Source organism: Oncorhynchus clarkii, chromosome 33 (assembly GCF_045791955.1).
Source record: "Oncorhynchus clarkii lewisi isolate Uvic-CL-2024 chromosome 33, UVic_Ocla_1.0, whole genome shotgun sequence".
NCBI lineage: Eukaryota > Metazoa > Chordata > Actinopteri > Salmoniformes > Salmonidae > Oncorhynchus > Oncorhynchus clarkii.
The window spans coordinates 38469845-38487756 of record NC_092179.1 but is presented as its reverse complement, the minus strand read 5'-3'; the positions used below and the strand labels follow the sequence as shown (position 1 = coordinate 38487756).

The following is a 17912-nucleotide window of genomic DNA, read 5'->3' as shown; positions in this document are numbered from 1 at the left end:
AACTCACTCTATTACAGTGTTACTAAACTCACTCTACTACAGTGTTACTAAACTCACTCTATTACAGTGTTACTAAACTCACTATACTACAGTGTTACTAAACCACTAAACTCACTCTATTACAGTGTTACTAAACTCACTCTACTACAGTGTTACTAAACTCACTCTATTACAGTGTTACTAAATCACTATACTCACTCTACTACAGTGTTACTAAACCACTAAACTCACTCTACTACAGTGTTACTAAACTCACTCTATTACAGTGTTACTAAACCACTAAACTCACTCTACTACAGTGTTACTAAACCACTAAACTCACTCTACTACAGTGTTACTAAACCACTAAACTCACTCTACTACAGTGTTACTAAACTCACTCTATTACAGTGTTACTAAACTCACTCTTGTTACAGTGTTACTAAACCACTAAACTCACTCTACTACAGTGTTACTAAACCACTGAACTCACTCTACTACAGTGTTACTAAACCACTAAACTCACTATATTACAGTGTTACTAAACTCACTCTATTACGGCTTTACTAAACTCACTCTATTACAGTGGTACTAAACCACTAAACTCACTCTATTACAGTGTTACTAAACTCACTCTACTACAGTGCTACTAAACTCACTCTACTACAGTGGTACTAAACCACTAAACTCACACTATTACAGTGGTACTAAACCACTAAACTCACTCTATTACAGTGTTACTAAACCACTAAACTCACTCTACTACAGTGTTACTAAACTCACTCTATTACAGTGTTACTAAACTCACTCTATTACAGTGTTACTAAACTCACTCTATTACAGTGTTACTAAACCACTAAACTCACTCTACTACAGTGTTACTAAACCACTAAACTCACTCTATTACAGTGCTACTAAACTCACTCTATTACAGTGTTACTAAACCACTAAACTCACTCTACTACAGTGTTACTAAACTCACTCTACTACAGTGCTACTAAACTCACTCTACTACAGTGTTATTAAACCACTAAACTCACTCTACTACAGTGTTACTAAACTCACTCTATTACAGTGCTACTAAACTCACTCTATTACAGTGTTACTAAACTCACTCTACTACAGTGTTATTAAACTCACTCTATTACAGTGTTACTAAACTCACTCTATTACAGTGTTACTAAACTCACTCTACTACAGTGTTACTAAACTCACTCTACTACAGTGTTACTAAACTCACTCTACTACAGTGTTACTAAACCACTAAACTCACTCTATTACAGTGTTACTAAACTCACTCTACTACAGTGTTACTAAACTCACTCTACTACAGTGTTACTAAACTCACTCTACCACAGTGTTACAAAACTCACTCTACTACAGTGTTACTAAACTCACTCTACTACAGTGTTACTAAACTCACTCTATTACAGTGTTACTAAACCACTAAACTCACTCTACTACAGTGTTACTAAACCACTAAACTCACTCTACTACAGTGTTACTAAACTCACTCTATTACAGTGTTACTAAACTCACTCTATTACAGTGTTACTAAACTCACTCTATTACAGTGTTACTAAACTCACTCTACTACAGTGTTACTAAACTCACTCTATTACAGTGTTACTAAACTCACTCTACTACAGTGTTACTAAACCACTAAACTCACTCTATTACAGTGTTACTAAACTCACTCTACTACAGTGTTACTAAACTCACTCTACTACAGTGTTACTAAACTCACTCTACTACAGTGTTACTAAACTCACTCTACTACAGTGTTACTAAACCACTAAACTCACTCTATTACAGTGTTACTAAACTCACTCTACTACAGTGTTACTAAACTCACTCTACTACAGTGTTACTAAACTCACTCTACTACAGTGTTACTAAACTCACTCTACTACAGTGTTACTAAACTCACTCTACTACATTGTTACTAAACTCACTCTATTACAGTGTTACTAAACTCACTCTATTACAGTGTTACTAAACTCACTCTACTACAGTGTTACTAAACTCACTCTATTACAGTGTTACTAAACTCACTCTACTACAGTGTTACTAAACTCACTCTATTACAGTGTTACTAAACTCACTATACTACAGTGTTACTAAACCACTAAACTCACTCTATTACAGTGTTACTAAACTCACTCTACTACAGTGTTACTAAACTCACTCTATTACAGTGTTACTAAATCACTATACTCACTCTACTACAGTGTTACTAAACCACTAAACTCACTCTACTACAGTGTTACTAAACTCACTCTATTACAGTGTTACTAAACTCACTCTATTACAGTGTTACTAAACCACTAAACTCACTCTACTACAGTGTTACTAAACCACTAAACTCACTCTACTACAGTGTTACTAAACCACTAAACTCACTCTACTACAGTGTTACTAAACTCACTCTATTACAGTGTTACTAAACTCACTCTTGTTACAGTGTTACTAAACCACTAAACTCACTCTACTACAGTGTTACTAAACCACTGAACTCACTCTACTACAGTGTTACTAAACCACTAAACTCACTATATTACAGTGTTACTAAACTCACTCTATTACGGCTTTACTAAACTCACTCTATTACAGTGGTACTAAACCACTAAACTCACTCTATTACAGTGTTACTAAACTCACTCTACTACAGTGCTACTAAACTCACTCTACTACAGTGGTACTAAACCACTAAACTCACACTATTACAGTGGTACTAAACCACTAAACTCACTCTATTACAGTGTTACTAAACCACTAAACTCACTCTACTACAGTGTTACTAAACTCACTCTATTACAGTGTTATTAAACTCACTCTATTACAGTGTTACTAAACTCACTCTATTACAGTGTTACTAAACCACTAAACTCACTCTACTACAGTGTTACTAAACCACTAAACTCACTCTATTACAGTGCTACTAAACTCACTCTATTACAGTGTTACTAAACCACTAAACTCACTCTACTACAGTGCTACTAAACTCACTCTACTACAGTGTTATTAAACCACTAAACTCACTCTACTACAGTGTTACTAAACTCACTCTATTACAGTGCTACTAAACTCACTCTATTACAGTGTTACTAAACTCACTCTACTACAGTGTTATTAAACTCACTCTATTACAGTGTTACTAAACTCACTCTATTACAGTGTTACTAAACTCACTCTACTACAGTGTTACTAAACTCACTCTACTACAGTGTTACTAAACTCACTCTACTACAGTGTTACTAAACCACTAAACTCACTCTATTACAGTGTTACTAAACCACTAAACTCACTCTACTACAGTGTTACTAAACTCACTCTAATACAGTGTTACTAAACTCACTCTACTACAGTGTTACTAAACTCACTCTACCACAGTGTTACAAAACTCACTCTACTACAGTGTTACTAAACTCACTCTAGTACAGTGTTACTAAACTCACTCTATTACAGTGTTACTAAACCACTAAACTCACTCTACTACAGTGTTACTAAACCACTAAACTCACTCTACTACAGTGTTACTAAACTCACTCTATTACAGTGTTACTAAACTCACTCTACTACAGTGTTACTAAACCACTAAACTCACTCTGCTACAGTGTTATTAAACTCACTCTTGTTACAGTGGCGTCCGTGCCAGCCCTCCTTACACAGGCACTTGTTGGGTTCCACACAGGTCCCATGGGCTCCACAGCTGGGCTCACAGACAGCTGCACACACACACACACACACACACACACACACACACACACACACACAGTCAGGATACACACATTGTCAGAGACACACATTGTCAGACACATATTGTCAGAGACACATATTGTCAGAGACACATATTGTCAGAGACACATATGGTCAGAGACACATTATCAGAGACATATTGTCAGAGACACATATTGTCAGAGACATATTGTCAGAGAAACATATTATCAGAGACACATTATCAGAGACACATATTGTCAGAGACATATATTGTCAGAGACACATTATCAGAGACATATTGTCAGAGACACATATTGTCAGAAACATATTGTCAGAGACACATATTGTCAGAGACACATATTGTCAGAGACACATATTATCAGAGACATATTGTCAGAGACACATATTGTCAGAGACACATTGTCAGAGACATATTGTCAGACACATATTGTCAGAGACATATTGTCAGAGACATATTGTCAGAGACACATATTGTCAGAGACACATATTGTCAGAGACACATATTGTCAGAGACACATTGTCAGAGACATATTGTCAGAGACACACATTGTCAGAGACACATATTGTCAGAGACACATATTGTCAGAGACATATTGTCAGAGACATATTGTCAGAGACACATATTGTCAGAGACACATATTGTCAGAGACACATATTGTCAGAGACATATTGTCAGAGACACATATTGTCAGAGACACATTATCAGAGACATATTGTCAGAGACACATATTGTCAGAGACATATTGTCAGAGACACATTGTCAGAGACACATATTGTCAGAGACACATATTGTCAGAGACACATATTGTCAGAGACACACATTGTCAGAGACATATTGTCAGAGACACATATTGTCAGAGACATATTATCAGAGACACACATTATCAGAGACATATTGTCAGAGACACATTGTCAGAGACACATATTTTCAGAGACACATATTGTCAGAGACATATTGTCAGAGACATATTGTCAGAGACACATATTGTCAGAGACACACATTGTCAGAGACACATATTGTCAGAGACACATATTGTCAGAGACATATTGTCAGAGACACATATTGTCAGAGACACATTATCAGAGACATATTGTCAGAGAAACATATTGTCAGAGACATATTGTCAGAGACACATTGTCAGAGACACATATTGTCAGAGACACATATTGTCAGAGACACATATTGTCAGAGACACATATGGTCAGAGACACATTATCAGAGACATATTGTCAGAGACACATATTGTCCGAGACATATTGTCAGAGAAACATATTATCAGAGACACATTATCAGAGACACATATTGTCAGAGACACATATTGTCAGAGACACATTATCAGAGACATATTGTCAGAGACACATATTGTCAGAAACATATTGTCAGAGACACATATTGTCAGAGACACATATTGTCAGAGACACATATTGTCAGAGACACATATTATCAGAGACATATTGTCAGAGACACATATTGTCAGAGACACATTGTCAGAGACATATTGTCAGAGACACATATTGTCAGAGACACATATTGTCAGAGACACATATTGTCAGAGACACATATTATCAGAGACATATTGTCAGAGACACATATTGTCAGAGACACATTGTCAGAGACATATTGTCAGAGACACATATTGTCAGAGACATATTGTCAGAGACATATTGTCAGAGACACATATTGTCAGAGACACATATTGTCAGAGACACATATTGTCAGAGACACATTGTCAGAGACACACATTGTCAGAGACACATATTGTCAGAGACACATATTGTCAGAGACATATTGTCAGAGACATATTGTCAGAGACATATTGTCAGAGACACACATTGTCAGAGACACATATTGTCAGAGACACATATTGTCAGAGACATATTGTCAGAGACACATATTGTCAGAGACACATTATCAGAGACATATTGTCAGAGACACATATTGTCAGAGACATATTGTCAGAGACACATTGTCAGAGACACATATTGTCAGAGACACATATTGTCAGAGACACATATTGTCAGAGACACACATTGTCAGAGACATATTGTCAGAGACACATATTGTCAGAGACATATTATCAGAGACACACATTATCAGAGACATATTGTCAGAGACACATTGTCAGAGACACATATTTTCAGAGACACATATTGTCAGAGACATATTGTCAGAGACATATTGTCAGAGACACATATTGTCAGAGACACACATTGTCAGAGACACATATTGTCAGAGACACATATTGTCAGAGACATATTGTCAGAGACACATATTGTCAGAGACACATTATCAGAGACATATTGTCAGAGAAACATATTGTCAGAGACATATTATCAGAGACACACATTATCAGAGACATATTGTCAGAGACACATATTGTCAGAGACACACATTGTCAGAGACATATTGTCAGAGACACATATTGTCAGAGACATATTATCAGAGACACACATTATCAGAGAAATATTGTCAGAGACACATTGTCAGAGACACATTGTCAGAGACATATTGTCAGAGACATATTGTCAGAGATACATATTGTCAGAGACACATATTGTCAGAGACACATTGTCAGAGACATATTGTCAGAGACACATTGTCAGAGACATATTGTCAGAGACATATTGTCAGAGACATATTGTCAGAGATACATATTGTCAGAGACACATATTGTCAGAGATACATATTGTCAGAGATACATATTGTCAGAGATACATATTGTCAGAGACACATATTGTCAGAGACACATATTGTCAGACACACATTATCAGAGACATATTGTCAGAGACACATTGTCAGAGACACATTGTCAGAGACATATTGTCAGAGACACATTGTCAGAGACATATTGTCAGAGACATATTGTCAGAGACATTTTGTCAGAGATACATATTGTCAGAGACACATATTATCAGAGACATATTGTCAGAGACACATATTGTCAGAGACACATTGTCAGAGACATATTGTCAGAGACACATATTGTCAGAGACATATTGTCAGAGACATATTGTCAGAGACACACATTGTCAGAGACACATATTGTCAGAGACACATATTGTCAGAGACATATTGTCAGAGACATATTGTCAGAGACATATTGTCAGAGTAACATATTGTCAGAGACACACATTGTCAGAGACACATATTGTCAGAGACACATATTGTCAGAGACATATTGTCAGAGACACATATTGTCAGAGACACATTATCAGAGACATATTGTCAGAAACATATTGTCAGAGACACATATTGTCAGAGACACATATTGTCAGAGACACATTGTCAGAGACATATTGTCAGAGACACACATTGTCAGAGACACATATTGTCAGAGACACATATTGTCAGAGACATATTGTCAGAGACATATTGTCAGAGACATATTGTCAGAGTAACATATTGTCAGAGACACACATTGTCAGAGACACATATTGTCAGAGACACATATTGTCAGAGACATATTGTCAGAGACACATATTGTCAGAGACACATTATCAGAGACATATTGTCAGAGAAACATATTGTCAGAGACATATTGTCAGAGACACATTGTCAGAGACACATATTGTCAGAGACACATATTGTCAGAGACACATATTGTCAGAGACACACATTGTCAGAGACATATTGTCAGAGACACATATTGTCAGAGACATATTATCAGAGACACACATTATCAGAGACATATTGTCAGAGACACATTGTCAGAGACACATTGTCAGAGACATATTGTCAGAGACATATTGTCAGAGATACATATTGTCAGAGACACATATTGTCAGAGACACATTGTCAGAGACATATTGTCAGAGACATATTGTCAGAGACACATTGTCAGAGACATATTGTCAGAGACATATTGTCAGAGATACATATTGTCAGAGATACATATTGTCAGAGATACATATTGTCAGAGACACATATTGTCAGAGACACATATTGTCAGACACACATTATCAGAGACATATTGTCAGAGACACATTGTCAGAGACACATTGTCAGAGACATATTGTCAGAGACACATTGTCAGAGACATATTGTCAGAGACATATTGTCAGAGACATTTTGTCAGAGATACATACTGTCAGAGACACATATTATCAGAGACATATTGTCAGAGACACATATTGTCAGAGACACATTGTCAGAGACATATTGTCAGAGACACATATTGTCAGAGACATATTGTCAGAGACACATATTGTCAGAGACACATATTGTCAGAGACACATATTGTCAGAGACACATATTATCAGAGACACATATTGTCAGAGACACATTGTCAGAGACACATTGTCAGAGACATATTGTCAGAGACATATTGTCAGAGACATATTGTCAGAGACACATATTGTCAGAGACATATTGTCAGAGACATATTGTCAGAGACACATATTGTCAGAGACACATATTGTCAGAGACACATTGTCAGAGACATATTGTCAGAGACACATATTGTCAGAGACACATATTGTCAGAGACACATTGTCAGAGACATATTGTCAGAGACACACATTGTCAGAGACACATATTGTCAGAGACACATATTGTCAGAGACACATATGGTCAGAGACACATTATCAGAGACATATTGTCAGAGACACATATTGTCAGAGACATATTGTCAGAGAAACATATTATCAGAGACACATTATCAGAGACACATATTGTCAGAGACATATATTGTCAGAGACACATTATCAGAGACATATTGTCAGAGACACATATTGTCAGAAACATATTGTCAGAGACACATATTGTCAGAGACACATATTGTCAGAGACACATATTGTCAGAGACACATATTATCAGAGACATATTGTCAGAGACACATATTGTCAGAGACACATTGTCAGAGACATATTGTCAGACACATATTGTCAGAGACATATTGTCAGAGACACATATTGTCAGAGACACATATTGTCAGAGACACATATTGTCAGAGACACATTGTCAGAGACATATTGTCAGAGACACACATTGTCAGAGACACATATTGTCAGAGACACATATTGTCAGAGACATATTGTCAGAGACATATTGTCAGAGACACATATTGTCAGAGACACACATTGTCAGAGACACATATTGTCAGAGACACATATTGTCAGAGACATATTGTCAGAGACACATATTGTCAGAGACACATTATCAGAGACATATTGTCAGAGACACATATTGTCAGAGACATATTGTCAGAGACACATTGTCAGAGACACATATTGTCAGAGACACATATTGTCAGAGACACACATTGTCAGAGACATATTGTCAGAGACACATATTGTCAGAGACATATTATCAGAGACACACATTATCAGAGACATATTGTCAGAGACACATTGTCAGAGACACATATTTTCAGAGACACATATTGTCAGAGACATATTGTCAGAGACACACATTGTCAGAGACACATATTGTCAGAGACACATATTGTCAGAGACATATTGTCAGAGACACATATTGTCAGAGACACATTATCAGAGACATATTGTCAGAGAAACATATTATCAGAGACACATTGTCAGAGACACATTGTCAGAGACACATATGGTCAGAGACACATTATCAGAGACATATTGTCAGAGACACATATTGTCAGAGACATATTGTCAGAGAAACATATTATCAGAGACACATTATCAGAGACACATATTGTCAGAGACATATATTGTCAGAGACACATTATCAGAGACATATTGTCAGAGACACATATTGTCAGAAACATATTGTCAGAGACACATATTGTCAGAGACACATATTGTCAGAGACACATATTGTCAGAGACACATATTATCAGAGACATATTGTCAGAGACACATATTGTCAGAGACACATTGTCAGAGACATATTGTCAGACACATATTGTCAGAGACATATTGTCAGAGACACATATTGTCAGAGACACATATTGTCAGAGACACATATTGTCAGAGACACATTGTCAGAGACATATTGTCAGAGACACACATTGTCAGAGACACATATTGTCAGAGACACATATTGTCAGAGACATATTGTCAGAGACATATTGTCAGAGACACATATTGTCAGAGACACACATTGTCAGAGACACATATTGTCAGAGACACATATTGTCAGAGACATATTGTCAGAGACACATATTGTCAGAGACACATTATCAGAGACATATTGTCAGAGACACATATTGTCAGAGACATATTGTCAGAGACACATTGTCAGAGACACATATTGTCAGAGACACATATTGTCAGAGACACACATTGTCAGAGACATATTGTCAGAGACACATATTGTCAGAGACATATTATCAGAGACACACATTATCAGAGACATATTGTCAGAGACACATTGTCAGAGACACATATTTTCAGAGACACATATTGTCAGAGACATATTGTCAGAGACACACATTGTCAGAGACACATATTGTCAGAGACACATATTGTCAGAGACATATTGTCAGAGACACATATTGTCAGAGACACATTATCAGAGACATATTGTCAGAGAAACATATTGTCAGAGACATATTGTCAGAGACACATTGTCAGAGACACATATTGTCAGAGACACATATTGTCAGAGACACATATTGTCAGAGACACATATGGTCAGAGACACATTATCAGAGACATATTGTCAGAAACACATATTGTCCGAGACATATTGTCAGAGAAACATATTATCAGAGACACATTATCAGAGACACATATTGTCAGAGACACATATTGTCAGAGACACATTATCAGAGACATATTGTCAGAGACACATATTGTCAGAAACATATTGTCAGAGACACATATTGTCAGAGACACATATTGTCAGAGACACATATTATCAGAGACATATTGTCAGAGACACATATTGTCAGAGACACATTGTCAGAGACATATTGTCAGAGACACATATTGTCAGAGACACATTATCAGAGACATATTGTCAGAGAAACATATTATCAGAGACACATTGTCAGAGACACATTGTCAGAGACACATATGGTCAGAGACACATTATCAGAGACATATTGTCAGAGACACATATTGTCAGAGACATATTGTCAGAGAAACATATTATCAGAGACACATTATCAGAGACACATATTGTCAGAGACATATATTGTCAGAGACACATTATCAGAGACATATTGTCAGAGACACATATTGTCAGAAACATATTGTCAGAGACACATATTGTCAGAGACACATATTGTCAGAGACACATATTGTCAGAGACACATATTATCAGAGACATATTGTCAGAGACACATATTGTCAGAGACACATTGTCAGAGACATATTGTCAGACACATATTGTCAGAGACATATTGTCAGAGACACATATTGTCAGAGACACATATTGTCAGAGACACATATTGTCAGAGACACATTGTCAGAGACATATTGTCAGAGACACACATTGTCAGAGACACATATTGTCAGAGACACATATTGTCAGAGACATATTGTCAGAGACATATTGTCAGAGACACATATTGTCAGAGACACACATTGTCAGAGACACATATTGTCAGAGACACATATTGTCAGAGACATATTGTCAGAGACACATATTGTCAGAGACACATTATCAGAGACATATTGTCAGAGACACATATTGTCAGAGACATATTGTCAGAGACACATTGTCAGAGACACATATTGTCAGAGACACATATTGTCAGAGACACACATTGTCAGAGACATATTGTCAGAGACACATATTGTCAGAGACATATTATCAGAGACACACATTATCAGAGACATATTGTCAGAGACACATTGTCAGAGACACATATTTTCAGAGACACATATTGTCAGAGACATATTGTCAGAGACACACATTGTCAGAGACACATATTGTCAGAGACACATATTGTCAGAGACATATTGTCAGAGACACATATTGTCAGAGACACATTATCAGAGACATATTGTCAGAGAAACATATTGTCAGAGACATATTGTCAGAGACACATTGTCAGAGACACATATTGTCAGAGACACATATTGTCAGAGACACATATTGTCAGAGACACATATGGTCAGAGACACATTATCAGAGACATATTGTCAGAAACACATATTGTCCGAGACATATTGTCAGAGAAACATATTATCAGAGACACATTATCAGAGACACATATTGTCAGAGACACATATTGTCAGAGACACATTATCAGAGACATATTGTCAGAGACACATATTGTCAGAAACATATTGTCAGAGACACATATTGTCAGAGACACATATTGTCAGAGACACATATTATCAGAGACATATTGTCAGAGACACATATTGTCAGAGACACATTGTCAGAGACATATTGTCAGAGACACATATTGTCAGAGACACATATTGTCAGAGACACATATTGTCAGAGACACATTGTCAGAGACATATTGTCAGAGACACACATTGTCAGAGACACATATTGTCAGAGACACATATTGTCAGAGACATATTGTCAGAGACATATTGTCAGAGACATATTGTCAGAGACACACATTGTCAGAGACACATATTGTCAGAGACACATATTGTCAGAGACATATTGTCAGAGACACATATTGTCAGAGACACATTATCAGAGACATATTGTCAGAGACACATATTGTCAGAGACATATTGTCAGAGACATATTGTCAGAGACATATTGTCAGAGACACATATTGTCAGAGACACACATTGTCAGAGACACATATTGTCAGAGACACATATTGTCAGAGACATATTGTCAGAGACACATATTGTCAGAGACACATTATCAGAGACATATTGTCAGAGAAACATATTGTCAGAGACATATTGTCAGAGACACATTGTCAGAGACACATATTGTCAGAGACACATATTGTCAGAGACACATATTGTCAGAGACACACATTGTCAGAGACATATTGTCAGAGACACATATTGTCAGAGACATATTATCAGAGACACACATTATCAGAGACATATTGTCAGAGACACATTGTCAGAGACACATTGTCAGAGACATATTGTCAGAGACATATTGTCAGAGATACATATTGTCAGAGACACATATTGTCAGAGACACATTGTCAGAGACATATTGTCAGAGACATATTGTCAGAGACACATTGTCAGAGACATATTGTCAGAGACATATTGTCAGAGATACATATTGTCAGAGATACATATTGTCAGAGATACATATTGTCAGAGACACATATTGTCAGAGACACATATTGTCAGACACACATTATCAGAGACATATTGTCAGAGACACATTGTCAGAGACACATTGTCAGAGACATATTGTCAGAGACACATTGTCAGAGACATATTGTCAGAGACATATTGTCAGAGACATTTTGTCAGAGATACATATTGTCAGAGACACATATTATCAGAGACATATTGTCAGAGACACATATTGTCAGAGACACATTGTCAGAGACATATTGTCAGAGACACATATTGTCAGAGACATATTGTCAGAGACACATATTGTCAGAGACACATATTGTCAGAGACACATATTGTCAGAGACACATATTATCAGAGACACATATTGTCAGAGACACATTGTCAGAGACACATTGTCAGAGACATATTGTCAGAGACATATTGTCAGAGACATATTGTCAGAGACACATATTGTCAGAGACATATTGTCAGAGACATATTGTCAGAGACACATATTGTCAGAGACACATATTGTCAGAGACACATTGTCAGAGACATATTGTCAGAGACACATATTGTCAGAGACACATATTGTCAGAGACACATTGTCAGAGACATATTGTCAGAGACACACATTGTCAGAGACACATATTGTCAGAGACACATATTGTCAGAGACATATTGTCAGAGACATATTGTCAGAGACACATATTGTCAGACACACACATCATCAGACACACATACATATTCTGACACATGATAACATGACTTTATGATACAAAACACAACATGGCACTGTCACATTCTTCCATACTACATGTCACGTGTTCCATTATATTCCCTCAGTTCGTCCCGAGGCGGGAGCCGTGTCCGGGGTGGGGGTTAGACTTACCCTTGGAACACAGGTCGCCGTGGAAACCCTTGTCACATTTGCATTTGTTTTTCCCAGTGCATTTCCCTCCGTTCCTGCAGGGCTGGAGACATTTACCTGGACGACACAGACACAGGACAGGCTCACATGTAGAGTACTACTCGTCTATACTGTACAGTTAACCCAAGGCCTCAGCCTACTGATTTGGCTAAAAGAACATCTATATTTAACATGCTTTTTTTTTTAAAGTCTAGGAATAGGATTCTTCTTGGCTCCGGGAAACTGTCCCAAGTTGATATTTATTATAATATTGTAGACGTACATTACTTTCGGTGTGGAAGACGTTCTGTGGGTCAAACGATCAATTACCCCTGATCCCCCCCCCCCCCCCCCCCCCAGGGGTTTAATACAGGTGATCGTATATCCACTATTCTCTACTTAGTGCACTACTTTTGACCAGGGCCCTATGGGAATTAGGGTGCATTTTGGGACGCAAACGGAGGTAGAAATGGACAGTAAGAGAAGTGGAGGTGGAAACAGGAAATCAACCTCTTTTTAATAACACAGTTTCCCCGCTGAGAGCAGAGACGTCTGAGAGATTAGGTTAACGCCTCCATATTAGATCAACCTCTTCCTGAGTCTCACACATATCAATGACATTCATATATCCCTGGAGCACAGACAATCAGGGGGGACGCTAGGAAGAAAACAATGAGAGAGAGAGAGAGAGAGAGAGAGAGAGAGAGAGAGAGAAAGAGAGACAGACAGACAGGCAGACAGACAGACAGACAGACAGACAGACAGACAGACAGAGAGAGAGAGAGGAAGAGACAGAGACAGAGACAGAGAGAGAGAGAGAGACACAGGGAGAGAAAGACAGAGAGAGAGAGAGAGAGACACACGGAGAGAGAAAGACAGAGAGAGAGAGAGAGAGAGAGAGAGAGAGAGAGAGAGAGAGAGAGAGAGAGAGAGAGAGAGAGAGAGACACAGAGAGAGACACAGAGAGAGACAGACAGAGAGAGAAAGACAGAGAGAGAGAGACACACACGGAGAGAGAAAGACAGAGAGAAAGAGAGACAGAGAGAGAGAGAGAGAGAGAGAGAGAGAGAGAGAGAGACAGAGAGAGACACAGAGAGAGACACAGAGAGAGAAAGACAGAGAGAGAAAGACAGAGAGAGAGAGAGAGACACACGGAGAGAGAAAGACAGAGAGAAAGAGAGACAGAGAGAGAGAGAGAGAGAGAGAGAGAGAGAGAGAAAGACAGAGAGAGAGAGAGAGAAAGAGAGACAGAGAGAGAGAGAGAGAGAGAGAGAGAGAGAGAGAGAGAGAGAGAGAGAGAGAGAGAGAAAGAAAATAAGAAAGAAGTTCTCAGAGTTCAATCAAAGCCTGTTTAAACTTCACAGAGGCTTACTGCGATATCGTTTACCGTCAGAGGGCGGCATTAACTGCTCTTTATGTTTGAAAAGTGCTTTTGATATTATCTCGGTCCCAAATGGCACCCTATTCCCTACAGAGCGCACTCGTTTAGACCAGGGCCCGATAGGGGACAGGGTGCCATTTGGGATATGTAAACTAGCTGTGTTTTAAGTCTTTACATTGTTTGGCTGTACACCGCCAGCCTGCCCTTCTGACTGGGAACTGGAGATCACCAGCCTGCCCCTCCCTTCTGACTGGGAACTGGAGACCACCAGCCTGCCCTTCTGACTGGGAACTGGAGCTCACCAGCCTGCCCTTCTGACTGGGAACTGGAGACCACCAGCCTGCCCTTCTGACTGGGAACTGGAGCTCACCAGCCTGCCCTGCCCTTCTGACTGGGAACTGGAGATCACCAGCCTGCCCTTCTGACTGGGAACTAGAGATCACCAGCCCGCCCTTCTGACTGGGAACTGGAGATCACCAGCCTGCCCTTCTGACTGGGAACTGGATATGACCAGCCTGCCCTTCTGACTGGGAACTGGAGATCACCAGCCTGCCCTTCTGACTGGGAACTGGAGATCACCAGCCTGCCCTTCTGACTGGGAACAGGACATCACCAGCCTGCCCTTCTGACTGGGAACTGAAGATCACCAGCCTGCCCTTCTGACTGGGAACTGTAGATCACCAGCCTGGCCTTCTGACTGGGAACTGGAGATTACCAGCCTTCCCTTCTGACTGGGAACTAGAGATCACCAGCCCGCCCTTCTGACTGGGAACTAGAGATCACCAGCCTGCCCTTCTGACTGGGAACTGGAGATCACCAGCCTGCCCCGCCCTTCTGACTGGGAACTGGAGATCACCAGCCTGCCCTTCTGACTGGGAACTGGAGATCACCAGCCTGCCCTGCCCTTCTGACTGGGAAATGGAGATCACCAGCCTGCCCTTCTGACTGGGAACTGGAGATCACCAGCCTGCCCTGCCCTTCTGACTGGGAACTGGAGATCACCAGCCTGCCCTTCTGACTGGGAACTGGAGATCACCAGCCTGCGCTTCTGATTGGGAACTGGAGATCACCAGCCTTCCCCGCCCTTCTGACTGGGAACTGAAGATCACCAGCCTGCCCTTCTGACTGGGAACTGGAGATCACCAGCCTGCCCTGCCCTTCTGACTGGGAACTGGAGATCACCAGCCTGCCCTTCTGACTGGGAACTGGAGATCACCAGCCTGCCCTTCTGACTGGGAACTGGAGATCACCAGCCTGCCCTTCTGACTGGGAACTGTAGATCACCAGCCTGGCCTTCTGACTGGGAACTGGAGATCACCAGCCTGCCCTTCTGACTGGGAAATGGAGATCACCAGCCTGCCCTTCTGACTGGGAACTGGAGATCACCAGCCTGCAATTCTGACTGGGAACTGGAGATCACCAGCCTGCCCTTCTGACTGGGAACTAGAGATCACCAGCCTGCCCTTCTGACTGGGAACTGGAGATGACCAGCCTGCCCCACCCTTCTGACTGGGAACTGGAGATCACCAGCCTGCCCTTCTGACTGGGAACTGGAGATCACCAGCCTGCCCTTCTGACTGGGAACTGTAGATAACCAGCCTGGCCTTCTGACTGGGAACTGGAGATCACCAGCCTGCCCTTCTGACTGGGAACTGGAGATCACCAGCCTGCCCTTCTGACTGGGAACTAGAGATCACCAGCCCGCCCTTCTAACTGGGAACTGGAGATCACCAGCCTGCCCTTCTGACTGGGAACTGGAGATCACCAGCCTGCCCTTCTGACTGGGAACTGGATATGACCAGCCTGCCCTTCTGACTGGGAACTGGAGATCACCAGCCTGCCCTTCTGACTGGGAACTGTAGATAACCATCCTGGCCTTCTGACTGGGAACTGGAGATCACCAGCCTGCCCTTCTGACTGGGAACTGGAGATCACCAGCCTGCCCTTCTGACTGGGAACTGGAGATCACCAGCCTGCCCTTCTGACTGGGAACTGGAGATCACCAGCCTGCCCTTCTGACTGGGAACTAGAGATCACCAGCCTGCCCTTCTGACTGGGAACTGGAGATGACCAGCCTGCCCCGCCCTTCTGACTGGGAACTGGAGATCACCAGCCTGCCCTTCTGACTGGGAACTGGAGATCACCAGCCTGCCCTGCCCTTCTGACTGGGAAATGGAGATCACCAGCCTGCCCTTCTGACTGGGAACTGGAGATCACCAGCCTGCCCTTCTGACTGGGAACTGGAGATCACCAGCCTTTCCCGCCCTTCTGACTGGGAACTGAAGATCACCAGCCTGCCCTTCTGACTGGGAACTGGAGATCACCAGCCTGCCCTGCCCTTCTGACTGGGAACTGGAGATCACCAGCCTGCCCTTCTGACTGGGAACTGGAGATCACCAGCCTGCCCTTCTGACTGGGAACTGGAGATCACCAGCCTGCCCTTCTGACTGGGAACTGGAGATCACCAGCCTGCCCTTCTGACTGGGAACTGGAGATCACCAGCCTGCCCTTCTGACTGGGAAATGGAGATCACCAGCCTGCCCTTCTGACTGGGAACTGGAGATCACCAGCCTGCCCTTCTGACTGGGAACTGGAGATCACCAGCCTGCCCTTCTGACTGGGAACTGGAGATCACCAGCCTGCCTTTCTGACTGGGAACTGGAGATCACCAGCCTGCCCTTCTGACTGGGAACTGGAGATCACCAGCCTGCCCTTCTGACTGGGAACAGGAGATCACCAGCCTGCCCCGCCCTTCTG

General features: G+C 40.7%; 2 protein-coding genes across 2 annotated transcripts in view; both read right to left on the bottom strand.

Annotated features, from left to right (window-relative positions):
• The window catches only part of LOC139392874 (beta-2-microglobulin-like), a 613933-nt gene that overhangs the window by 109701 nt on the left and 486320 nt on the right, over positions 1-17912 (bottom strand). The gene's annotated exons all lie outside the window — the stretch shown is intronic.
• LOC139392880 (wnt inhibitory factor 1-like) overlaps positions 1-17912 on the bottom strand; it is a 63262-nt gene that overhangs the window by 3080 nt on the left and 42270 nt on the right. Inside the window, exons 8-9 of the mRNA XM_071141198.1 lie at positions 13757-13852; positions 3612-3707 (exon numbers count right to left, since the gene is read on the bottom strand). Coding sequence (XP_070997299.1) covers positions 3612-3707; positions 13757-13852 — 192 coding nt within the window. The remainder of the gene's footprint in view (positions 1-3611; positions 3708-13756; positions 13853-17912) is intronic.